A 26,548-nucleotide genomic window follows, 5' to 3' on the forward strand; every position below is an offset into this window, starting at 1 on the left:
TAATCGCTGACTGATGCTGATACTGTCTGGTCCTGAGCAGTTAGCTAACTTGCTTAGGAACCAGTGTCTTACCCCAGCTTTGCTTCATGCATCAGTTTATATTATCTGCAGTGGGTACGATAGGAGATGGGCTAGGCCAGCTATGCCCCTGCTCTGACACCGCTCAGATCGACCTTGTGGGGAGGGGGCAGGAAGGGACAAGTTTCTCTGTGGGAACTCCCCTTCTCTCTGTTTCTTCTATAGGAGAGCCTTAGCAAATTGCTGGAGAGATAGATGCCCGGGCCAAATTTCACTGTTCCTTGAGCAATTTCCACAAGATGAATTAACGGAGGAGGGAGAAGCCATTTGCTTTCCTGGAGCATGAAAGGCAGCATTGTCGATTTGGCCTTCCTGTGTGGTCAGAGGCTCTGGGTGGGCATAGATCTCTCTCTCTCTCTCTCTCTCTCTCTCTCTCTCTCTCTCTCTCTCTCTCTGTGTGTGTGTGTGTGTGTGTGTGTGTGTGTCTTTGCATGTGTCTCTTTGTCTGCCCTAAAACTCTGACCTTTGATATTCCTCACAATAACCATAAAGGACATAGCCCTTACCTAAGGCTTAGTTTGTGAAGTTGATACAGATTACCCCTCTGTCTTCTATGTGTGCCCTCTCAATGAATGGTATTAAATTTGTGTGAGAAGTAACCCTAGGCTCATACTAACTAAGCTAACTAAACAAGGCAAACTAAAGCAGAACTAAGCTAGGATCTCTAATCCTTTAGTATTGTATATTTATTTCCTATTTTAGTAATTTGTGATATTAGTGAATATCTTTATTTTTATTTTAATAGCGTATACTTTACCTCATTGGAAATTCCTATTTATGTTTAGTGTGTATGTGTGTTTTGCCTGTATGAATGTCAGTGCACCACATATGTGTCTAGTGTGTGTAGAGGCCAGAAGAAGATTTTGGATCCCCTGGAACCTGAGTTAGGGATGGTTTGTGAGCTCCTATGTGGGGACTGACAGTTGGGCCTGGGTTATCTGGAAGAGTGGAAAAGTGGGTGGTCTTAACCACTGAGCCATCTCTCCAGCCTCCTACCACTGCGATCTTTAGGGGCTTCAGAATATTTCAGAAATAACACTAATTTGCAAAAAGTGATGAAATTGCAACATAATGAAGATAATTATGAAAACCTCCTTCTGGTAGACACTGACCAATATAGATGACTGTCTAAGTGGTGGGAATCAACGTTTTGCTCACTTTGTTAGGCTTACATAGAGACAGCTCATGTAAGCATAAAAGAATGGAGGAAGATTTCTCTGATGATTCTAGGGACCACACAACATATGGGAGCAACTTTTAAAACGAAGTGTGGGTTCCTGTTATAATGCACAATATCAAGACTCTACCTCCTTCTGGATCCTTCTCCTTCAGGGAAGACCCATGTGCTTGGGTATCATGTGATCTCACTCTTGGCCTGTCAATGGATGGATCCTGTAGACTATTGAACCAAGGGAATATAGAAGTGCCATTCAACAGTAAATAATATTTCTTGAACTGGGAAGACATATAAATGTAGAGAGTCAGGCTGACTTTCTGGTCTAGTTATCCTGTCCTATAATAAAAAAAAGCAAGGGCCATCTTCAGGTGAAAGAAAGAAGCAGAGTTTACAGAAGGGGGTGTGCAGTTATGGGAGAGAGCGGCAATCTGAGGTTCTCCGTATCTGCAGGCGTGTGTTCTAGTCTCTCATTCCCAGTGTCTCCTCCTTGGGTGATTATTGATACTTCTGGCTCCTTGCAGGAAAAACACCCTTGCTGATTCCAGCCACTCTGAGCTCTTTTTTCTTTCTTTTAAAACTTGTTTGTCTGTAATGTAGTCAGGCAGCAGTGGCCTATCTGAGCCCAAACCCAGGCTGTGCTTTGTAGTATTTGAAAACTCTGGAGGGATGCTTTATAGCGGAGAGGTCCTGAATACAGGCTGGCAGGTGCCACATTGGACTCCCATAGAAGTCATGAGGCATGTCATTACAAACTGGATGTGCTGCCACGTGGGTTTATTGAGCCTTAAAGAAGCTAATCACAACCCCCAGAGAACACTCTCATAATCAAGCATTGCGATGGTCAGAGCCCACGGGTTGTTTTCCTGTGACTTCTAGTATGTCTCCACTGATGTTCCACAGAAGGACATCCGCAGAATCCAGAGTATGTCAGCTGTGTAGCACTTCTTTGAGTACAAAGGCTGGTTTGGTCCTAGTGAGAAGAAAAGAAGTCCAAATCAGTGCCTATCCTAGGACTCTGCAGGGACTGTGAGGAGTCGTAATTTCTAAACTATATATTAATTTTAATCCCTCTCTATTCTCCCTGTCTCTTTGTCTCTGCCTCTCTGTCTCTTACTGTTTCTGTCTCTGTTCCTCTCTTGCTTTCTCTTTTCACTTCAGAGATCTGAAAACTTGCTGTTAGATTAGGATCTTAGGCTGACACCTTGTGGATACTATTCTTTGAACGCCTAGGAGTTAAGCATTGGCGCTATAGAATCGATAGATTTCATTGGCATTCTCCTTTCATTTGGTCTTCCCTACTTCTCATGCTTTCCTTGAACTCACTTGAAGTTTACTCTAGAGCCCACCCACCCAGAAAGACGGTATTCTATAAAGTTAAAGACATAGAACCTGAGCCAGACAAAAGTTTTGTGACCTTTCTCTGGGTCTCAGTTTCTAAAAAGTAAGACTAAGAGCAGAAGCTGTGGATTCTACTAAGGTTTCTGTGAGGAGCCTGTGAACTATTTTTTTTAATGAACTTTTGAAGCATGGACAACTGTCTGACAAGGAGCAAGCAAGTGTTTGCTCTGATAATCCACATGATTGGTCCGTCTGTGGTCACACTTTAGAGTGTCTGATGGCTCTCTCAGTACTGCATTGGGATATACAGCATCTCAGGGTACACACCTGGAATCTCCTCGGCCACATAGGTAGGGATGCCCCTGCACATGCCAGCAATCTTTGGTCCGAATGTATTCAGGTCCTCCACTCTGGTAGGGTTGACGGAGTACATCAAGTCCTTGGGAGGAGCTCCTCCAGGCCCTTTACCCTGAAGTTGAGTGTGAAAGGAAAGAAAGAAAGTGAATGATCCCTGAGCCCAGGACTTTACTGATCTGAAGATGTACAAGGGCAGTGGGGACAATTTTTGGTTGTCATTTTGTTTTCAAGTAAGGTGAAGAAACAATTCTAGCTTTGAATGGCTTGGTATTTCTAAGTGTCCCACGAGGCTTAGATGGTTTGAAGTTATAGTTGTTTAGAAAAACAGAAGTCCAAAGCAAAACTTATTCTGAAATTTGAAGCACTTTTGCTCTCTTAGATTCTAGGGTAGCACTACAGGATAACTTCTGAGATAGAGCTTATTTATATTCACTAGCTTGCTTGTTATAGGAACCAATTTATCACTTAGAAGAATAACTCAGGCGTCTGACTGTGAAAACCACGGGCTCCCTCTTCCCATCTACTACAGCCATGATTGACACTGGATATAGGACACTTGGTTACATTTGATTTTCAAGCAAGCAACAATTTTTTTTTTTTAGTATTGAGAATATCTCAAACATTGTATAAGGCATACTTAGACTTTAAAAAGGATTTCTTTTCATCTGAAAATCCAGTCTCTATGTTTGCTAGTTCTGATAACCCCAACGACTGTAGGAGTGTGCCCTTGAAATATGGAGGGCTTGTACTGAAGTGTGCAGACCTTTGGGTCTCTGACACTCAAGATAGCCAGTGCTTTACTGGACCCTGCAGAGGCAGATGTGGGCCACGGCATCTGACACAGTGGAAGCCACCCTCCATTCAGGCAGACACTGAACAGTTTTACATGTTTGTGGCATTTATCATGACAAACATGCTGTCATGCTCCACCAAAGAGGGAATGGGGGTGACTTCACTGTGTACTGGAGACTGTAAGACTTCCTGTCACTCCAAAGAAGAAGGCAGGACTTTACCTTCTGTTCCTTGACCATTGTATCGAGGTCCTGAAGGGAGGGCATGGCATCCTTGTTCATTCTGTGCACAATGCATGACTTCTTGGAGAAGAGTCTCGTGGCAGCGAAACTCTATTAAAGAAGACAGAGAACAGTGAGGCACAGGTTCCCCAGGATTCTTGTCACAAGTCACCACTGAAACAGAGCTACAAGGAGCTGGGGAGAGTGCTCAGAGTCTGGCTGTCCTGCAGTTGTGTCTCTGGCTATCATATATAGATGACCTGCAAACTCTTAGAGGGTGGATATATCTAACCCACTGCCTTTGCTTCAGTTCCAGTGTAGTAGGAGGGTGTGTGTATGTGTGTATGGGGGAGTGTTTTGCTGACAAACTTTTAAAGGCTGTCATACCTTGGTCTACCTCCATCCGCAGTGTTTCCAGGAGGCAGGGAAGACAGGCTTTGCTTTTTAAACTACATTTAAATAGGAAAGTAGTAATTGGCAGGTGGTGCCAAGTGTTGCTTTGCATCGCCTTCTCTTACAACTAATAGCATTCATACTTCACTCATTCTCCATAAGATGTTGGGCCTTTTCCATCACAGAGGCATTCGTATTTCATTCAGCCTCCATAAAACATTGGACCTTTAACATCATGGAGACTCTCTGCAGGGAAGACCAAAGGATGCTGTGTTTGTCTTTGTACATAGTTTTTATCCTTACTATTGATCCCTTTGAATTTCGACCTATTGTGTAATACTTATTAGCAATAATTATATGCAAAAAAGTAAAATTGTTTTGAGTGGAATGGGCACTTTTACTAGTAGCTTTTAATGTTCATGAACAGCTAGAATTCACCTCAGAAATTTTAATGGGTGGTGGCTACACCATATCTTTACCCTGTGTGTCCATTACATACGTTTTCATAGTCCCAGAGGCTATTCCAGGAGTCCCAGCCGTTATTGTTGTCGATATTGGCCACGTTGTGCACACCATTGATGCTCACCGACTGCTGTCCACTTCCGTCTACATTGCCATCATTACCATTGATGTTGACCGTCTAATGTTCATAAGAAGCAGAGGGTGACTTAAGATCACATTTCACTGTAAATGCAGTTTTGACAATGAACTTCAGAAAAATGAGACTTACGTAAGCAAAACCAGGAGCTGCAAGGAGGCCAAGCAGACCCACGACGAACATCTGAAAGCACAGAGAACAGGACTGGTGGTCGCATGGTTTACAGCATCTTCACCAAGCTCATCAGAAATAGTTACTGATTTTACCCATGTGCTAAACCATCTGTGCTTTCTTCTTCCACCTTTTTTTTAAACTACAGAAAAACTTACTGGTAACATAGAATTGCTGAGTTACTGTAATGATATTCATATGTAGTCTTAGAATTTTGACACTGAATTTCAGACACTGAAAACTGATGAAGAAAACATAAAATTAGTGCATGGCACAGTGTAATGAAAGCCCTGAAAAGGTTTTTTTCCTTAGTCTGGAACGTGTTCTTCCTAGCAGAAGGAATCCTGTTTTTATTGTCTTAGTAGGTTAAGCATTTCTACTATATTTATTTTCAATGCAAGAGAGTTAAAATCGGTCTCTTAAAAAGCCAGATGTGAGCCAGACATGGTGGCGCACGCCTTTAATCCCAGCGCTCAGGAGGCAGAAGCAGGCGGATTTCTGAGTTCGAGGCCAGCCTGGTCTACAAAGTGAGTTCCAGGACAGCCAGGGCTACACAGAGAAACCCTGTCTTGAAAAACAAAACAAAACAACCCAAAAAGCCAAATGTGGAGGGAGTTTTTGAGCATGATGTTATCTCCTGTAAATGAGGCAGCTAAAGGACTGTAAAGGACCCTAGACCAGTAGTTCTCCACCTGTGGGTTGTGACCCCTTTAAAGGTCAAACAACCGTTTCTTAGGTTATCTGGTATCTTGCATATCAGATATTTACATTACAACTCATAATGGTAGCAAAATTACAGTTATGCAGTAGCAATGAAAGTAATTTTATGGCTGGGAGTCACGACAACGTGAGGAACTGTATTAAAGGGTCACAGCATTAGGAAGGTCGAGAATCACTCCTCTAGACAGAACTAGAAGAGAAACGCAGCCCTCTGGCCTGTGCTTGGAGTTCCCCACCCAACCTGTTCTGAGGTGGACGCTTCTTGGTCATAGTTTACATTTCCAATTCCATAAATTCATATGATTCATAAAGCAGCGCCAATAGAGTATGCTGAAATTGAATATGTGCACTCTGTTTGAGCCTCTGTATCCTAGGACTTCAGTGGGGAAACTGAGATAGCTTCATCCCCAGAGACTTTCTCCAAGAAATGCTTGCACAGGGCCCAAGGACCGTTGTTTTCATGTTAACAGCCAAGAGTGTTGAAGACTAGTTTTGACAACAGTGATCTTCCAGTCTGACCGGAACATGCCCAGAACTGGTAAAAGTGGAAATCATGGATAAGAAAGGAGAAATCAGAAATAAGAAAGAGATCAAGGCTAAGAAAGACTCTTTCTGGAGCCCAGAGACTGCTCGTCTTAAGTAGAACCTTGGAACAGATGGTGTGAAAGACAATTCTACAGTATTCAGCCTGTGACAGGCTCTTCCGGGGCAATTCTTCTTCTCTATGGACATGCTTGTAAACACCATGATTCCATGAAAAGGAAGGAGAATATTTCCACTATGGTAACAGTGCCGTAAGAGTCAGACCCCCTCACCCCTGACTATTAATGTTGTATGGTGCTGCATTGAAAAGGAAGATCTGACTTACTGTGAGCTTCATGGCGGCAGGAGTGTGGTGGAGCAGAGGATCAGGCGGCGTGCTCACAGACATTCAGCCCTCTGCTATTTGTACCTGACCAGCTTTGCTCAAGCTAGGTGTGCTCAGGTGGAGTCCACGGCTTATCTGCTTCCCTCTCCTGTATCTGTGGAGCTGCAGAGGCCCGGAAGCCTTTAGCTGCCTGCTCAGTAGGGCCCTTAGGCAGGAGGCCTCTGACTCATCCTCTGACGAAGGTATCTCAGTAAACTCTACACGGTTTGTGATAAGTTCTGGAATATGGAAGCCATGGGTGTGGGTATTTTACGTATTGCTGCTGCTCAGATTCAGGAGAAGAGTAATCCCTAAACCAAACATGGCCTTAGATGAGATCTGTGTGTACACCTGCCCTTCCTGGTACTGGCTCCTATGGGAATGCGGGAATGGTTTCTTCTCCTTCCCTTTACCCAGTCCTATTGTAAGCTTTCTCCAGCTCCTTCCACCCTTATTTCCCCCTCTCTATGCTTCTTGACCATGCTCAAGTCATACTGAAAACTTTTTAACAAAACCAGTGGTTGGGGGATGATGTTCTTAGCTGTGAAAGGAACTCCAAGGAAGGAAACTGGCCCTTGCACCCTGGCCAGATGTTTCCTTGAGGAATTGTCTGGCCTCGAAGCCAGTGCAGCTTTCCAGCCATGTCACTAGCAGCTGGCACCAAAGCCATCTCCCATCATTCATTCCTGGGTTTCTCAGTGGGTTAGAGCTCTGGGGGCTGTTGGCAGCACCATCTTGCCATCTACATATCTAGCAACTAAACCTTGCCCTTACATCTCACCAACAGCTCTCCACTCCAGCCTTGGTCAAGGCACTTCCTGATGGACTTTTACCAGAGTTGTAGGACCAAGCCTGCCTTATCCCAGGACTCAGATATTTCAATGAATGTCCTCCATTTTTCCCAGGGTTCTCCCCTAGAATATGGAAAATAAGTAAACATTAATTTCCGGAGCGTAGAAACATTCACTGGCAGTCCATGAGAAAAATCTCAAGCTCATTGGAATGGCATCTTGGGATCCTAAAGGGGTTTCCTGTTTCCCCAGCTACCAGCGTCTGAGATGCCCGGCACCTGCCTTCCAGCCACACCAATTTTCCCACACTCTGATTCCATTCAAGGCATCCCATGGGAACTCAGCCTTTCATGCCCCGCTCTTCTCCTGGACTGTTAGTTGGCAATGTTTTTGGTTTTCTTTTTTTAAGTTCCTCACTGCTTCGGACACCAGACCTTCTTCACTTTCTACGTGGAAACTTCTTTCACTGCCTCTGGGCCCTATCAAGGAACTCTGTCTTCTTATTTGCCTCTAGAACAACAGTTCTCAACCCTCCTGAATGCTGCGACCCTCTAACATAGTGGTGACCACAACCATAACGTTATTTTGTTCCTACTTCCTAACTAATTTTGCTACTGTTATGAATCATAATGTAAATAGCTAAGATGCAGGATATCTGATATGTGACCCCTGTGAAAGGGTCGTTCAACCCCCCCAAAGGGCTCATGGCCCACAGGATGAGAACCACTGCTCTAGATAATGAAAACTTTCAAATATTATATTAAAATAAGGGAAGACTTCTCCTAGGAGAGGAAGCAGAGACTGTCACTTGGCAAAATAAGTAAACGTTTAAAATAGTTTTGAAGGAGAACTGACTGACACTTATTATTTTTTAACCTGTTCTCTTCTACAACTGAAGCTGGTGGTTCAAATCTAATAAAGGGGGAAACTGTGTTTTATAAATCACTGATCCACAGATTTCCACTCTGAAAAGCTCCTTGAACCCACAACCTTCCTCTTCTCCATGGTCTGGAGCTTACAGGGCTGCAGGGGTCTGATGCTTAGCTCACTGCCTGCATCTCTTCTAGAATGCTGGTATGGCTAGATTCGGATAGTGCTGGTGAAAGATGGCCTGCTGTTTGAATTCATCCTCAAAAGATTTCAAGTTCATTCTTTAACTGTATAAAGTCAAGAACCCTGGTGGCAGCAAGCCGTGGAGAGGTCTTCCCATGTTTCAGAGACCATAATTAGATAGCACTGTAGAGGTCAGAGTGGGTGTGACAGCCCTGCTTTTAGACTTGGCCTCTAATGGTAATTGGGGGCACCTGTCCAATTCCCAGCACACATTCTGTGTGTCATACCTTACTAAGAACTCAAGGTGACATGTGGATCTGTGAAATGCTGATGTGGTTGATGCTCATGATAGATGATAGATTGATAGACAACAGGCAGACAGACAGACAGACAGACAGACAGAAGATATTGTTCAGGATTTCTCTTTTGGATAAGAATAACATATTCACATGTCAAATGAGCTAAAGGACCTCTATGCATACATTCTGTGTCAAATTGTGATATCTTAAACATAAATGGAAACTTATTGCATGTCTTGCTTGTTTATTTTCCAAACACACTTTAGCTTCTGCAAGGATTCATTTCATGGGGGAAATGCTGCCCCCTATGGTGTCCTTTGGATTTTAAAAAAATCTGTGCTTGGAGCTTTGGAGCTGAGAGCTGGGGGGCTCAGGTCTGGTCCTGTCTTTTTTCTGTCTGAGGTTTTTGCCTCTGCATGGGTAGAAGAGAAGGAATTCCACTCTCATACAATATTGTTAATCAACTGGCTTCAAAGCCAGGAGATGTTCTTCCAGTGGCCTGGTGTGGTGTGGGTGTATGACTACTCAGGGAGACGTAACATTGACATCTACCTCTTATCTGGGATGGCAACTGAACAACTCATACAAGCTCATCCCAAGGAGAAAAATGGATTTATCATGAGTTTCTTATGGAGCAGTGGATGACCATACACAGCCACCATTTCCAGAAGTTCCCTCTCCTCCCACATTTCTATTTTATAGGGCTATAAGCCTGCATCAGAATCAATACAAGTCAGGGCTCAGGGTGCTACCCAATGTTGGGGTGCCAGGGGTAAAAGTAGGCTCAGACATCACAAGCCTGGACAAAGTAAGACTCTGGGAAAGTTGTTTGTTTAAGGGTACCTTGACTTTGCCCTTCTTAGAGATTCTTGTGGTCTCAGAAAACACTGTCCAATTGTGATAAAGTTAGCTTGTCTTGGTGTAGTCCAGCATATAGAACTCATAAGCGGTAGTTTGTTGCATGATGGAGGTCCTTTGGCTAGGATTTGGAGGGCTGGTCTCACCATTTGTGTGTGTGTGTGTGTGTGTGTGCATGTGTGGGTGCATATGGATGTATGTGTGTGTGCATGTGTGGGTGCATGTGTATGCACATGTATGCACATGTGTGTGCACATGTGTGTGTGTGTGCGCGCGCGCGCACGTGCATATTTATGCTTCCCTCACTTCTGGTCTCCTTTAAGGCCCACATTCCTCAGCAGGAGCAAGGCTCTTGTTCCTCCTCATCCTGAGAGCTATGCTTCCTGTGGCTTGTGTCTCCTTAATGAAAGAAGACATGCCAGTGTTTTTTGTTACCTATATAGGACTTAGACTGACACATACATGGTGCTCACTAGGTAGCTTTAAATTCTTAGAGAAGCCAGAAGGGGATGGCCAGGCTAGAAGTTACTGTGCTGATCATACCCATCCATTTCTGGTTTGGGTGCAATCTGGAGAACTGCTGTATGTGCTGGCTGTGGTGACACAATGTGAGAGTCTTGGGTGATAATGTGACCCTAGTACCCTGGGGTTAGTGTGGAGTAAGTCAGGTCACGGGTGGAGTCTGGCCTGCCCATGGAGGTTAGCACTGGGCTTTTTCCCAAGCAAGGCCCTATCATCGCTATCACCCAGTGCACACACCCATGGCTTCATTAAGTCCACACCCTGCCACGTGAGGCTGACTGAAAGCTCTCTTTGTTTGGAACAATTCAGATTCATTCCATGTACAGCGCGCTCACACATGGAGGGAGAGTTAGAGTTTCACACAGAATCAGGCTTTATTGCAGATATTTTCCCCTCCTCTCTGAGTGGAATGTTTATTACCAAGATACATTTTCATTCTTAAGTATTCGCAAGTTCCTTGGCTAACAGTTATTAATAACTCTGAAGCCTGTGGCTGTCTTGTTCATATTTTCTGGTACTTAGGACTTGTTGGCCAAAAGGACAGTGCTGTTTTGTATGAATTGGAGGAGGCATGGCCTCTCATGTAAAAATTCTGTCTGTCTCCTTGTCTTGATTGTTCCTCTGTGAAGCTGGTTATATTATAGACCAGTGAATCATGTGACAGCCCAAAGTCAGCGGTTATGTAAAATCTGAACACATTTCATCTCTGCTAACGAGCTCTATACTGTGCCTTTGTTTACCTGCTTGTTGCTAAGGCTGTGACAAGCTCCAGTGCCCACAGCCCTGGTGTTGTGGGATGGCCTAAACTCATTGCTCCCTCCACTTGTACTTCTGGCCAGAAACAACACACCCAGAAAGAAGCAACAGAGAAGTATCCAATAATGTTTGAATAATTATTGCTAGAAAGCTTCTAATTCCAGAAAATCCAAGTGCATTACATAGTTGTTTTTGCACAGGAGAGAAATTTTTTCCAAATTACAGCAGAGTTGAAGTCGTCTTTCTTGCAGCATCTTGAGCTATTTCTCTTGGGACTGCCATCTTCCGAACACACAGTTCTGCCTCTCCACTGCCGTTTGGTTAAGGCCATCCAGTTGCATTTGCCAAACTTCTTGGGTCCCAGCAGAGGCAAGCCTTGATGTATGCCTCAAATTAGTTGTTACTTTGAGTGTTTGAATGCTATAAACAGAATTTGGAAAAACAATTGCCTAAAGAAAGGTCCCCTGAGTAAATTTATCATCTGTATAAAGATAAAGAAGATATTAGTCAATAGCCTTGGTTTTTTTTATCATTGTGAAAACTGGCCAAAGCTGGCCATGTATTTAATGATGCTGAAAAGAGGTCTCAATAAAACATGAGCTGCCATGAGAGGAACAGATACCACAGTGACAAGGGTGTTGTCTATAACTACTCCTTGGAAATTCAGAAATATTATTACTGTTCCATGATCATTCATACTCTAACAGTTTAATGATGATGTGTAAAAGAGCTCATGAATAAAGTGTGTCCATTCAGTCTTAGCCATCAGGCCTAGAGGGACGAACCTCTCCTTGAAAGATGAGCATCTATTGAATCCTGAGTGCCAGGGTCACTCACAGCATCCTGCCTCCCCCAGCTTCCCCAGCCAAAGAACACAAAGGACTGCAGCATTGCATCATTGCATAAACAGTGAGGGTTGGCTACGTAAGTTAAGGACCACAGCGCTGTGTGAACAGTAAAGTGTGGCTTTGTAAGTTTTCTGCAGGGTGACTGGTCAGCACTGGCTTCCTTCTCTTCATCTCAACTAGACTGTGCACTTCTGTATGTGCCTTCTTCACCTCTGCAGGAATCCATCCTCAGAGCAGCCTTGGGGAACCTTCACATTTACAATTATCCATCAGAAATTATTCATTATTCATCTGTCTTCCTGTCTCTTGTTCCTGAAACTGCTTAGTGAATCAGGTTCATATGCTGGGATGGTTTTCCTGCAGTTTCCCCGGATTCAAATAAGAAGCAACTTCTTCCATCCAGGTTAAGAAAGCCATCCCATTTACTGCTCCACGGTGGGCGTCTAGGCTGGTAACTGTATGCATGTGTTGGAAACCACTGAAGAGCGATTCACTATGCTCTAGTTGAGCAAAGCCCCGTGTAAGATTTAAAGTTGTAGTGCAACTAGTGCTCAGATCTCAAGACACTGAGATGTGCCTGAAAACTTGTGCAGCTTTAGTGTCACAGGACAAGAGCAGTCCTCCAGGACAGTCTTCCAGGGCAGTCCTCCAGGTCCCAAGTTCCACTGCAGAAAGGGTCATGTCAGACACACACCATTTCTGAGTAGCACCCCGTACAAACATGTCCTTGCCCGAGGAACTGTGACACTAAATAACAAAGTATTGCCATGGATTGAGAAAAAGAGAAGACTTAAGGTTGAGAAGTAAAATCTCTCTGGGGTGCTCAGAAGATGGCAGAGTCAATGAAGTGCTTACTGTCCAAGTATGACCACTTGTGCTTGGTTCCTGGGATGCACACAAAGAGCTGGAAGGGGCCAGGCATGCGGATAGTTCCAACACCAGAGAAGCAGAGACAGGAGACTCTCTGGGGCTTGTTAGGCAGCCAATCAGTGAGCTCCAGGCTCAGCAAGAGACCCAGTCTCACAAAACAAAGTGGAAAGTGATTGAGGAAGACACTTGACATTGACCTATGACCTCCAGGCATACACACACACACACACACACACACACACACACACACACATACACACACACACACACACACACACACACACACACACACACACACACACACAAGAAAAAGGAGAGAGAGAAGAAAAAGCCACCGAACAAAGCATCCTGTACTCCCATCATGCACTGGACTCCATAGATAGGTCCTGAGGAGAGGCAATGCACTTGCATAGGATGGATACTGAAGTGTAAGAACAAAAGGCAGTCCTGAGAGGCCTTCTGACTTGTACGAGACACATGGTAGGTGAGAGTACCATGAGACTTTCCCAAAATCCCAGAGTCCAGGCTTTCCCTTCATGCTTTGGAACTTCCTCACAGGAACGGTAGAGACAAATGTTCACAGGGATGTAGCTTCCCTGGGCTGGTGTGGTTAGAGAGCTCCATCCAGAAGATAAATCCCAGAAGATAAAGCTGAGGTGAGCACAGCTCTGTGGAGTAATACAGACCCACTGGTGCCACCCAGGTTTAGGGGCTCTAAGGAGACCTCCTTACAACACCACATTTGAGACACCCCAGACTCAACTTCATAACCTTTAACTATTTCACTCAGGAGAGAGAGAGAGAGAGAGAGAGAGAGAGAGAGAGAGAGAGAGAGAGAGAGAGAGAGAGAGGGTCAGAACTACTCAACTTACCAAGAACCTACAGTCTCCTACACAGTGAAGCATGGACATTACATGATTTAAGTTTAGTCAGCATCCTCCCCTGTGCGTTAACCCAGCACCTCCCATGTGTCCCTCCTCCCTCCTCTCCACACCCATGTTCCAACAAGCTGCAGCTACTCCCATTAAATTAATATTTTATTTTGTTCATGGCTGTGGGTGTTTCCTCAAAAAGAAGCAATCTTGCCCAACCTTTTCATACCTGACACACCCGTAACTATCATAGGGGGCTGCCATGACCATAGAAAGGGAACTCATATGCTTTAGTGACAGACACACATGCAGACGCTGTCTGGGGTATCCGTGGGCTGAGGGCATGTAGCCCACACCTGCCTCCACATGAGTAGAGCTCAATAAAAGATTTTCTCATTGAAAATTCAGGAATAAAATGGGTACAAACCACTCATGTCTCCCCACATCTACAACAGGCCAAATAATTTTCCTGAAAGCCCCTTCCTCCTCCTCCTCCTCCTCCTAAAAGAAAAAAGGAAAAGGAAAGTTAAACCTGCAACAGCATCAGCAGAGCTCACCCCTCCTCACCTGCAGCCCTGGTTGCCTCTCTTCCTTTCATGAATGTCAGGGCCTCTCAGTCTATCTGTTCCCTACCCCTAACCCAGTAGTCATTGCACCAAGCTAACATCATCAGGCTTAAGCTACCCCCTCTCCAGCTTCCCACTTCAGCTAATCTTCATGACAACTCATCCAGGAGAAGATATTCTTATATCATGGCCAGACCAGCATCTCCATCTCTGGCTTTGCTTTTTCCATCCAATAACTTCCCTTTTCTTTCAAAGTTCCATCTCTTCCTGTTGGTTTGCTCCTGGTGATGTGTGGTCAAATGGCTGCAACTCTAAGAAAACAAAACAAAAACAGAAACCATCCTTTAACTTGACCTCTCTCATAATTGGATTACCTGACCTATACCCCCCCCATACTCTACAAAACACACAACTCAACAACAGATATATAAATATTGAGGTTTATTCTATCTTGAGGGAGAGTGATTCTTCTATAATTCCGCAGTTTCTCTATTGCTGACAATACAATGGAATCTGCTTTGTTTAAAATCTACATAGCCACTCCTTTCTACAGACCCCCCCTCATTTGTTCTTTGAGACAGGGTCTTACCATGAAGGTCAGGATGGCCTGGAATCTTGACAATGGTCCGGATTCTAAGTTTCTTGTCCAATAATCCCAACAATTCCTTCTGAGACTGGCCTGGTTGTGTCTTGTCTCTTAGCATGTCTTCTGGTCTTTCATTAAAGGTAGACATGATATAGCTAGGCTAATATATTAGGTGATAGAAATTGAGGTAGATCTTTTGCACTAGTTTTTTTGGGTTCTTTGTTTGTTTGTTTTGTTTTGTTTTGTTTTTCAATCCTATCATGGATTTAATTGCATTTACTGTTTGTGAAAAGTTGCCAAATGTTTCACTCAGCATGAGTTGGGATTCTTTTTTTTTAATTTCATCTATTTATCATCTATCTATCTATCTATCTATCTATCTATCTATCTATCTACTGTTTATGTATATGAGTGCATCATATATGTGCGTTATCCGAGGAGGTCAAAGGAGGGCAACAGATCTCTTGGAATTGGAGTTACAGACGGTTGTGAGACACCATATGGGTGCTGAGAACCCAAACTGGGTCCTCTGCAAGAGCAGCCATTGTTAACTGCTAAGCCCTCTCTCTAGGTCCCCTCCCTGAATTTAAGGTTCTTATGCCATGGTAAATTCTTTCTTATGGCATTGCTCCTTTTCCTTTTCTGTCACACATGGTCCTTAGTTCATCTACTCATTCAGCAACTAAAGGACATTTGAGGAGTGAGAGATGGATCAGTTGATAGCGTGCTTATCTTGAAAGCAGGATGGTCTGAGTTCAGTCCCCAGAACCCACTTAGAAACGCTGGGCATGAGCGTGTGTGCGTGTAATCCTGACACTCGGGAGGCAAAGATAAGTGGATTCCCTGGGTCTCGGTGGTCAGACAGCCTAGCCCTTTGGGGATACTTCAGGCTAGTAAGGGATGCTGTCTCAAAAAAAAAAAAAAAGGTGGGTGGGTGGTTCCTGGGTACCAGCACTTGAGGTTGTCCTCTGGCCTCCACGTCAATTCATAATTATTTCAGCTCTTCTACTCTTGGATGACACTTGGACTTTTCACCTTTTTCTCTTTAGAGTTTTAAGTTAAAATGTAATTTGTGATTTCCCTCTTCCCTTCCTTACTTCAACCCTTCCCATTCTTATTCAAACTACCACACACACATACACAAACAAGCATACACACAAAATTATATTCATGTATTATATATCATATTATATATTGTATATTATATATTATATACATGTTATATATGTTTATAAGTACACAAATGTAGCATGCTTGTTTCTGTGTTGTTACTTGTATGTATATGACATCAAGGTTGAACACTTGGTGTTGGATAACCAATTTGGGGCTCTTCCCTGGGAAAGACTCTTTCTCCCACTCTAGCATTCTTGTTAGTCACCTGTGGTTCTTTTTCTAGGGTTGAGGCCCCCTCCATCTCCCTTTTGTGTTACCATGTCAGTTGGTGGTGTCCTTGTTGGGTGTCTATGTGGACTAGACTCTATGATGCAACTTCTCTGACATTTCTAGAGTTGAAATCTCACAGAAAGCTTCCACTTCCTCTGGCTTTTACAATCTTTTACCCCATTTCCACTGTGACATCCGAACCTTAGGTTGTTGTCCTGCAAATGTACTATTTGGGCCAGGCACCACACAGTTACTTTCCTTTGCACTTTGGCTGTCTGTGTTTTTCTATAATGGTAACGATCTGCTGCAAGCAGAAATTTCTTTGATGGCAGGTGCGATCTATACTTATCTATTAATACATGAATAAATACTTAGAATGTAGTTAGGAATTGTGCTCGTTTAGTAAAGTTGCAGATTCTCCTTCAAGGTTCATGACTTTACTGGCCACAGGTAATTGCCTAGGTTTCTAATACCAGACCTGATTTCCCTCGAGTCCAATTAGAGGGTTGTTGGTTACCAGTGCCAAAGTATGTGTACCACTATTGCACCCTCAGGGATGGTGTTCCATGCTGGTTGTTGTTTTAGTTCCCAGGCGTCATAGCTGGGTAGGATGTGGTTGCTCCCCTCCAGCAGAAGCTTGCGTGGTGCCTTCTGGTGCTATGAGAGCTAGTCTTCAGGAAGGAAGCTTTCAGGTCAGATTCTGCTTGGTTTCTCTGGGTCCTGTGTCTCAAGTAGAAGGAGTTTTCAGCAATGGGAACTTACCTTCAACTTCTGGAAGGTAGCCAAGAGAAACAGCAATAGCCTATGATATTTTGAGAGTCTCTTAGGCACCCCTGATTAACACTCAAAAGGGGCATCTCACACTTGGTGTTGGGGTTTTTGTTACATAGTCTATTACCCTTGGGGAAAATATTGTGAGCTCAAATGGAAATATTTCACTTAAACTATATATTTATATGTATACACAGACTTATATGCAATATAAGGTAGGTAATGATATGATTCCTTACGACATTTTTTACCCTTCTGTACTTATCTCCCCTTTTCCAAATTAGTGCCCCCAATGTTTTCATTTCCCCTCCAAATCACTCATGCTCTGATATTCCCCTTTCTACTGACCCCCCCACCCCACCTATTCTCCCTTTTCACTTTCCTGGTTTCTGTAGTTGGTCCAGGCAAGACACTCACAGAGATCTGAAGATAGGAGCCACAGATGACGAAGAACAAGCCATGCTTGCTTTCCTATGTCTGGGTCACCTCCCTTGATAAGATCTTCCCTAGTTCTGCCCTCAGCATATGCTCATAGTCTTTGTCCCACTCCTCAGACACTTGCTCAGTGCTGCTCATTGCTGGCCTCTTCACATAGCTAGAAAATGGGAAGAACCTAAAGATCCTTCAGTTGGTGAATAGATAATGATAATGTACACACATACATGATGTACTATTCAGCTGCGAAGGAAAGTGAAATCGTGAGCTTGGCAGGTAGGTGGATGGCCTTTCCGATGTTTAAACATTTGCTCGAGTGTTTCATTTAACACTCTAGCAGCTGTGAGATGGCATCATGTTTATTAGTTAGCATTAGTCACTTGTCTCATCCAGATGACAAGAGCATCCTAAAGAAGAAAGGGCTCCTTTTGAGCTGTGGTCCAAGGGTACAGTCTGGATCCCAGCAGGGGCGGAGGCAGCTGTCTGTGCACATCCACAGTGAGGAAGCAAAGGGATAAAAGCCCTTGCTCACTTCACATCCTCTTTTGTCTTAGGCTGGGATTTCATCCCAGGAAACATCACTGCCCACATTCAGAATGTTTTCACACCTTAAGTAGCCTACCTCGGTAATCAAACACCTCTGTATTCCCTTGGGATTTATTTCCATAGTAATTTTAAATTCCATCAAGTTGACAACCAAGATTACCCCCCCACACACACACACACAAAACCCCCAGTGAACCTTAGCCATGTACCTCACATCTATGTAGACATTTTTTGTAAGTAATTTTCAAATATTTTATTTAAGTTTGTGATTTTTTTCTTTTTTCTTTTCTTTTTCTTTCTTTCTTTCTTTTTTTTTTTCAAGACAGGGGTTCTCTGTGTAGCCCTGGCTGTCCTGGAACTCACTCTGTAGACCAGGCTGGAGTTTGTGATTTCTTTACATGTTTTAGATATCAGCTCTTTATCAGCTATGTGTTCACAATTTTTTCTTCCAGTCTGGTTTTTATCTTCATAATCTCATCACCATCTTTGAAAAAGCAAAGCCTTTTAAGTTTTTTGAAGTAATTGAATTAATTATAATTTGTGAATTTTAAACCAAGTTGTTATCCAGGGCCTCTTTATAGGTGCCCCAATCAGGAAACCCCTTCTTGCCCCTGGTGCTGAAAGAGCTGCTGATATGTGTGAAAGTTTGCAGATTGTTTTCTGTATCCATGAGAATCATAACATACTGTTTCCTTTTGTCTCTCCTGTCCTTGAGTGTATTGGCTGATATTCAATTGTTAAACAGATCTTACATCCCAGAAAATAACTCCACTTGGTTACAGTGTATTGTTTTCCAATCCTCCAATTCAATATGGCTGGCACTTCTGAAGTCTCTCTGCCTGTACTCAGATGGGCTATTGGTCTGACGGCTTTCTTTTCTTTTCTAGGATCTCTGCCTATTTTGCCATAAGCATAACACCATACTGAGCAGTGACTTGAAACTTGTTCTCTCCTTTCTCATTTTTGCAGAGAATTTACACAGAAGCTGGCTCTGATGTAGAAAATCTTAGGGAACAATATGAAGTTCAGAAACGCACACTCTTACTAGTTAAGCTAGGGACCTTTTATGGTCAGGAACAAGAACAATGGCAGCCCTGGCTGACATGACTCTTACTGAGGCTGAACTGGTGATGATTGATTTCTTACACCCATTTTTTTGTCCTCAGCTTCCTGATGCGATTTATTAAAAATTACTGATGAATAAATATGCATTCTGGGGAATTAAGGTAGATATGACTGGTTTGTAGATAAAAGTTTAGATTTATGATTCTTGTAAGATTCTTACAAGATTACTTTTAAAGAAAAATAATAAAATAATTACTTTCTTTGTAATGGCAAATTGCTGCCTGCCAGTAAGAGAAATGGGTTGAGACAACTCCCTTGCTTGCTTACACTTCATTAATCTATAACAAGTTGTTTAGTTATGAATGTGCATGGGTTTGGGGAATAATTTTTCTCTACCTGTACAATGTAATATTATTTCTTGTAAAGGTACTGGGGAACACACTGTTTTTTTTTCCCCACTAGCATTCACTAGGAAAAAATTAAAATGTAATCACATTGTAATTGTATACTGCTTGAAAGGTTTTGCTGGGGTATATAAGCTGTGGAAGGAAATATAAATAAAGAATAAGGGCTGAGACATTGTTCTTCCCATTCGTCAACTATGTGTATGTATGCATATATATAAAGCTTGTCTGGGTGTGTTGGAGCTTGCTCCATCCAGCATCTGTGTGTATATGAATGCATGCGTATGTGTACAATGTTTGGAGCCTGCTTGTTGAAGCTTTACTCTAAGCATTTTATGTGTGAATGTGTGTATCTGTCTGGAGTTTTGCATGTATGTATGTGTGCATATATGTATACATTTGTATGTATGAAATTATTGAACTCTGCCTTTTGTTTTATCCACTCAACCTGTGTCGTGTGTGTGTGTGTGTGTGTGTGTGTGTGTGTGTGTGTGCATGTGTGTGTATGTTTACGTTTGAGTGTGTGAACTTTCTTTCTTCTCTTTCTTGCCGTCCCTAGGAGTTTAAACAGTTCATAGTTTTTCTGCTGGTCACAGAGAGTGCCAGCCCCAATAAATTAAGCCTTGCACACTTAGAGAAAAGCCTGCTAAATAACTTCTCTAATTGCTAGCTGCCATTGGCAGCATCTGGTATAGGCATCTGGATCCACCCCCATCAGCAACTCCAAGCAGTGACCCCAATGGTTGCCTGCCTCAGTTTACCCACCACATCAATGCCAAAGCTGGCCATTGGCATTCTGGTGCCTGAACAGGGACATGAGGAGGTAGGTCCCCTATGTTTTGAGTAGACAGGAGAAACAATGTGAGTAATTGGAGTTGAGTTTGCCTAGGCTCTAGTTGGCCAATAGCAGACCTCCTTCGGCCAAGAGCTGACCCCCATGGGCCAAAAGCTGACCCTGTGAATCACCTGGCACTGTAGGTGTGGGCTCCTGTCAGCTGGGAAGGCTGACCCCATAAAGTGCCTGCCACTGTAGGTGGTGGCTTCCGTCAGCTGGAAGAATGACCCCATAAAGTGCCTGACACTGTGGGTATGGGCACCTGTCAGCTGGAAGGTTGACCTTGTAAAGCTCTTGCCACTGTGGGTGAGGGCTCTGGTCAACTGGGAAGGCTGACCCCATAAATTAACTACAGCTTTGGGCAGAGGATCCCTCCTGTTAAGCATCACCCCACCAAAATAGGGCAAGGTGAATCTAAGGACAAAAGATTTTTCTCTGGTGTTATTAAACAAATATATTTTTTAAAAAAAGAAAAGAAAAGAAAATTAAGGTTAGCACTATTCAGCTTATTGGTTTTCTCCAGCTTGGTCAGCTAACCCTTGGTTTCCTAGACCAAGGCACTTTAGATATTAAAACATGGAAAACAGCAGAGATAGATATTAAGAAGTGGTTCATAGAGAGTGGACACAGCTCTTACTGCACTTATTGTTTGGAATACGCACAAGCAGGCATTGGCAGGTGATGAAGAGCTCTGCTCCCCCGCTTGAAGGGACTCCTTTATTGATGTCTCCTTCAGTCTCTAAAACCAATGTTTCTCTCTTGACAGAGAAGCATGAGAAAGACGGCTCAGGAGGAGAGAGCAATGAATCAGAGGAGGAAAAAATTGACATTGGAGAAGGAATCTAACTTGAAGACAGAAGCAACAAAATAATGTAACCCTGAGTGGCTCTCCCGGGATATCTGACCATAGGCCATCTCCCAAGGCCTCCTGGGAAAACGTAAAGGACAACTTAAGAGTCTATGGGACTCACTGCTGCTGGGCTGTGCTGTCAGGCTTGACTGAAAGGTGATTCATTAAGGTGTTTTATTATTTAAAAATTCTAAATGATTTTTCAAAAACTTCTTTAAAATATCAATTGGACTTGTCCTTTCTTAGAAACAGCTGAGTTAAAGCCATTGTTTGATATGCTCAGCCTGGATGCTGACCCAGTGTCATTAAGAGAATTTAATTCTAAAGTTAAAGTTTCATTAACCCTTGTAGAACTAGATCAGCCCCATTGCCCTGAGACACTAATGTTTCCCTATGGCTTCCCCTCAGAAAGCTGTCTTGATGATTGATGCTCACACAAAATCTTTCCCTACACAACAAAGAGAGCTAATAGCAAAAATTGCTGGTTTTAAAAGTCCTTTAGCTTGTATATTAATATGTAGTCAAGTTATTTTTCCCATGTTAAAAATTACTCTCCTGCCTTCTGTCTGCGTTCCTAACCTAGCCTGCTTCCAGAGTTACAAGTCTTTCTTCAATCTAGGAATCGGCCCTTCTCTGTGGGACGCGCTCAGGCTCATTCTATGTTTCCTGATCCTGTGTTCAAGGTAACAGTAAAGTCGCTTCCCTAACAAGGTTGTTGCTTTCTCCGCAGAGGCAACTCAGCAGAGCCGTGTACCACATCATCAAAACACGACTGCTCTCTGCTTTCCAAAGCAGCTGGAAGGATCCTGCAGAACTGCCTAGGATGTCTCACGCCGTGCATACCCTGTGCATGGTCTCCCCGTGGCATTAACCCGCAGGGCTTGAGTATGTGCTTGCAGTCTACGATACTTAGACGCTGACCCGGGGAAGCTTTCTAAGATGTGGCACAGCATTTGTTTTACTGTTTTATAATCTCGGGGAAGCCAAGGGCTGTGAAAATGGCCAAATCTTCTGAACACCCCCCTGGCATCCCCGTACTCTCTGAGAACAGGCTATTACGGAGAGAGCACTTCAGGCTTTAAAGACTCAAATATTTAAGTTATAAAAAGGAGATTATAAATACTCATCTCCTTATTATATTTTCAAAACAAACTATAGGTCCCCCTTTAAACATGTTAATATAAAACCTACCCCAAACCTCTAATAAGATAAAAGAAAGATCTACTAACTACATAATAAAAAGAACTTGATGTTGCATTCTGGGAGAAGTTTTGCTTGTATGTTTTCACAGGACGTACATCGATGTCAGACCAATTGACTGTGCCAGGTCTTCCCTAATTTACACAGAGGCAAAAGCTTCCACTCCTGCCCTTCCTCCATGCCCACCTCAGCCATCAATGTCTCCAGCTCTCCACGTGTGTCAGCTCCCAATCACGGGAAGACGCTGAGGACATGACTCCTGACACACCGGATGGACTGAAACCCTGTATTATTTCACCTTTGCTATTCTATACCCAAGGGGGGGGGGGATAGAGGGGATGTAAAATTACTGAAAATGGGTGTCTATATAACATTTGATATAAAAATACTATTTAATTAATTCCACCATGAGCCCTAATATTTTTCTCATTGTCTGTTAGCCACCTTATGGTTTGCTACCTGTAATCTTTCCCTGCCTCGATATGAGGATTTTGCTGTGTTTGCATTAAAATGGATAGATAATGCTTTTTCACAGCCTGAGAGATTTACTGTTGCACTTATCTTAGAGGGTGGGATTTATGTCAGCCTCAGCTGCCACTTTGATACAACAGGTGCACACTACTTATCATGTAAATTCTTTAACTCAAAATGGTTTTTGGACATTAATTATTCAAAAAATAGACAGAAGATTGACTGATAGAGTATGGTCTAGAGAAAGCTATTCCTTACATGGACTCCCAATTCAAAATATTCATACTCACCTGACTACCTCCTGCCATACTAACTTTAACTGGATTTCTGTTACATCTCTGCCTTATAATGGTTCAAAAATATCTTGAAAAGAGATTCAGCCAGGCAGTGGTGGTGCACGCCTTTAATCCCAGCACTTGGAAAGCAGAGGAAGGCAGATTTCTGAGTTTGAGGCCAGCCTGGTCTATAGAGTGGGTTCCAGGACAGCCAGAGCTACACAGAGAAACCCTGTCTTGAAAAACCACACACACAAAAAAGAGGTTCAGACAGTTTTGAGAGATATGTAATATATATGTATATATATATATATATATATATATATATATATATATATATATATATATATTACTTTCAGTTGATACAGATACTCTTCATGCACAGGTTAGTACCAGTGGTCATGCTAAGTTTGTTCAACTGAGGAAGTGGCCAGTCCTCTTATTACGTCATCTAATTTGTTAGAGAGAATGCTTTTTGGAGCTTCATTGTTAGTTTAAAAATGACCATTAAAATAATTGTTTTACTTCCATTTCTATTCCCAGTCACCCTCAGATACTTAGGAGCTGCCATTCATTTTGCCCAGAGAAAAATCCATGCGCTCTATTTCACAAATTGAATAGGGGGAGATGCCAAGGGCCATGCAGGAGGAATGACAAATGACCTTAGAACTCAGGGCATGTGACCCACCAGGTACCACAGCCACATGGGTAGGCCCCAGTTTACCCATCACATGGACACTAAAGCCAGTCATTGGCACACTCTGGCCATTTCCTCTGGGTGGTTGGGTTGGTGGATGCAGAGATGTTGAATGTTTTCCTACCATGTCTCAGTGGGTCTAGGGGTACAGCAATGTCCCCCCGTTTTCATCCCTGGTGGGAAGAGTTGATACCCTCCCTCTTTCTTCTCTTGGACAGTCTGGCTGCAGGGCTGAGCCTCCCTGACAGTTTACACAAGCCACTGCGGATTCTCACGCTTCACTCCTACCGTCCATTTCCAGCCCCTCTGGCTTCTGCTCTCGTCCTTTTCGTTTCTGCTTGAGGTTATTTTGGAGTAACTATGATATTTGTTTTCAAGTTTCTTTTTTTTAAAACTTACCTTTTTATGTGTATGGGTACCTTGGCTGGGTGTATGTGTGGGTGGCCGGTCCCATGCATGTCAGAAGAGGGCTCTGGGTCCCCCAGAACTGGAATTATAGACAGTTGTGAGCTGTTTTGTGGGTGCCAGCAATCAATTTGGGCACTCTGAAAAAGCAGCCAGGGCTCTTAACTTCTGAGACATCTTTCCTGCTCCTGTTTTAAAAGTTCTTAAGGCATACATCCTAACATAAGCATTTCACATAATGTTTCTCTAAACACTACTGAAGCTGAATCTTACAAGTTTTATACTGTATTTTTATGTCCATTTAATTAAAAACATCTCTAATTTCTATATGGCTTCCTCTTTAACCTAAAAAAGTGATTTTTAAAATTATTACATTTGGAGATTTCCCCTGATATCTTTGTTTTACTTTAACTTAATAGTTCTGCCTGAATCCCCAGTTCCCTACTGTTTCTGCAATTACTTTATCTATGGTAATAGTCATGACTTTAGGTAGCTCCCACTCTGAGCTTACTCTGTCGGCCACTGTTCTTGGTATATTTTGTTAGCCAGCTTGTCAGAGTCTGAAGATGATGTGAGGAGCTCTCTGCTCTTTTTCTCCATCTGACAGTCATGATGTACACACACCAAAAGGCCCAGATCTTGGCAGGAGTGGCCAGAGCCTCAGCATCTCAGCTTTTCCCAGTCATCACTCCTCCACTCTGTTGATTTGCCTGATAAAGGAAGGCCAGTGGTCAGTAATTTCCTGTGGATTTGTAAAACACCTTTGGGAGTTGAAGATATTATCCCTTGCCTCTCATATGTATTAAACAAATTTTGCTTTTACATCTGACTTTTAAAGAGTAGTGATGTTCTACAGCTCATATAGCCAACATTACATAAGAACTTGGTAGCTGACTCACCTTGTTGAAGGGGAACATAGGCAGAGCAGAAGCCAGGGCCACACATGTTATGGTCTAACTGTGGGTTCTGCAACAAGCGAACTCTTCAAGATAAATCGGAAAGACTTCAAGGTCATCACAGGACATGAGTTATCATTTTTACAGAAAGCAATAGACACTGCAGATGTGATCTGTCTTGTTTATACATCCGGCCACGACACTCTTCATTTTGGATTCTTGTGTATTTCTAATCCCACACATTCACACTTACTGTTTTTAGAAGTTATTTATATTTTCTGGCAGACAGTGAGTCTTCAGCGAGCAGAGATCTTTGGGCCTCAGACTACCTCTCCCATGATAATCACTAGACAGATGGTTGTTAAGAACAGAAGAAAGAGAAGAAATAAATGCAGGGGAGAGAGAGGAAAGACATGTCATAAAGGGAGCATGGAAGGAGGGGAACACAGTAAAAGGAGGTTAGGTGTCAACAACATGCAGGGAAAGGGCACCCGAGTGTGTGGGCTGTGTGGCTTTTGGGGCACTCTATTCAGTAGATGAACTTCCTTCTGCACCTACAGGCTTTTTCTTTCCTTTCCTGCTGTGATACTCAGTTTTCTGTCGCTATGACAAATTCCTGGGATAATCAGCTTCAAAAGAAGAAAGGTTCATATTAGATCCTCCATGTCAATGATGGTCAATGATGCTAAGGATGAGATGATAGGTAGCTGATCCTTCATGTCTGGACAGGGTTAGTGATGCTGAGGATGGGATGGTGGACAGCTGATCCCTCACATCTGGACAGGGTCAGTGATGCTGAGGATGGGATGGTGGACAGCTGATCCCTCACATCTGGACAGGGTCAGTGATGCTGAGGATGGGATGGTGGACAGCCAATCCCTCACATCTAGACAGGGTTAATGATGCTGAAGATGGGATGGTGGATCCCTCATGTCTAGATGGGACCAAGTGACTGTTCTTTACCAGGAGATATGGGCACAGGTGGTCACCTTCAGTCTGAAGAAGTTAAGAGCAGATGTGTTTTCTTCATACCATTGTTCCATACTTCTGTCACTTGAATGGTGCTAGGATGACCACAAGGTCACATACTGAGGACAAGGAAGCCATATAGGAAGGAAGCTGAACCATATGGGTCATGAACTAGAGGAGAACTGCCCACCACAAAAACCATCTGCACTGGACATCACACAAATTTAAAACACAGGCTCATGTGCCATGCATAGAGATTTAGGAATTTCTTCCTATTTATTTGTTATTTTTTATGTTAATTTTTCTCTCATACATTATATTCCAACTGAAGATGCAGCCTACAGAATAGGAAAAGATTTTCACCAACTTCACACTGACAGAGGCTAACATACAAAATATATTAAAAAATGCAAGAGACTAGACATCAACAAACCAAATAATCCAATTAATAATGGGGTACAGATCTAAGCAGAGAATTTCTCAACAGAGAAATCTCAAATGGCTGAGAAACACTTTTTAAAAAAAAAGTTCAACATCCTTGGCCATCAGAGAAAGGCACAGGAGGAAGACTCT

The 26,548-nt window shown here is 43.0% G+C and overlaps 1 protein-coding gene across 1 annotated transcript; it reads right to left on the bottom strand.

Moving 5' to 3' along the window:
• Positions 1 to 1,505: 1,505 nt before the first annotated feature.
• On the bottom strand, positions 1,506 to 6,768 carry Gkn1 (gastrokine 1). Its single transcript, NM_025466.1, has 6 exons — positions 6,714 to 6,768; positions 5,087 to 5,137; positions 4,856 to 4,996; positions 3,964 to 4,074; positions 2,921 to 3,062; positions 1,506 to 2,225 (listed from the first exon to the last, which is right to left on the bottom strand). Exons 1-6 carry the CDS (start codon positions 6,723 to 6,725, stop codon positions 2,128 to 2,130), a joined length of 555 nt encoding a protein of 184 aa, NP_079742.1. The 5' UTR covers positions 6,726 to 6,768; the 3' UTR covers positions 1,506 to 2,127.
• Between the last annotated feature and the right edge of the window lie 19,780 nt (positions 6,769 to 26,548).

The sequence above is a fragment of the Mus musculus genome, chromosome 6 (genome assembly GCF_000001635.26).
Source record: "Mus musculus strain C57BL/6J chromosome 6, GRCm38.p6 C57BL/6J".
In the NCBI taxonomy this organism is placed as follows: domain Eukaryota; kingdom Metazoa; phylum Chordata; class Mammalia; order Rodentia; family Muridae; genus Mus; species Mus musculus.

Bases quoted from the DNA above. Each gene is read 5' to 3' on its own strand.
- Gkn1 (NM_025466.1), bottom strand. The intron at 4,075-4,855 runs GTATGTAATGGA...CTTCTTTAATAG, and splicing joins GCCTCTGGGACTATGAAAAC to AGTTTCGCTGCCACGAGACT. The intron at 2,226-2,920 runs GTGTGTACCCTG...TCTTCTCACTAG, and splicing joins TGTGGCCGAGGAGATTCCAG to GACCAAACCAGCCTTTGTAC.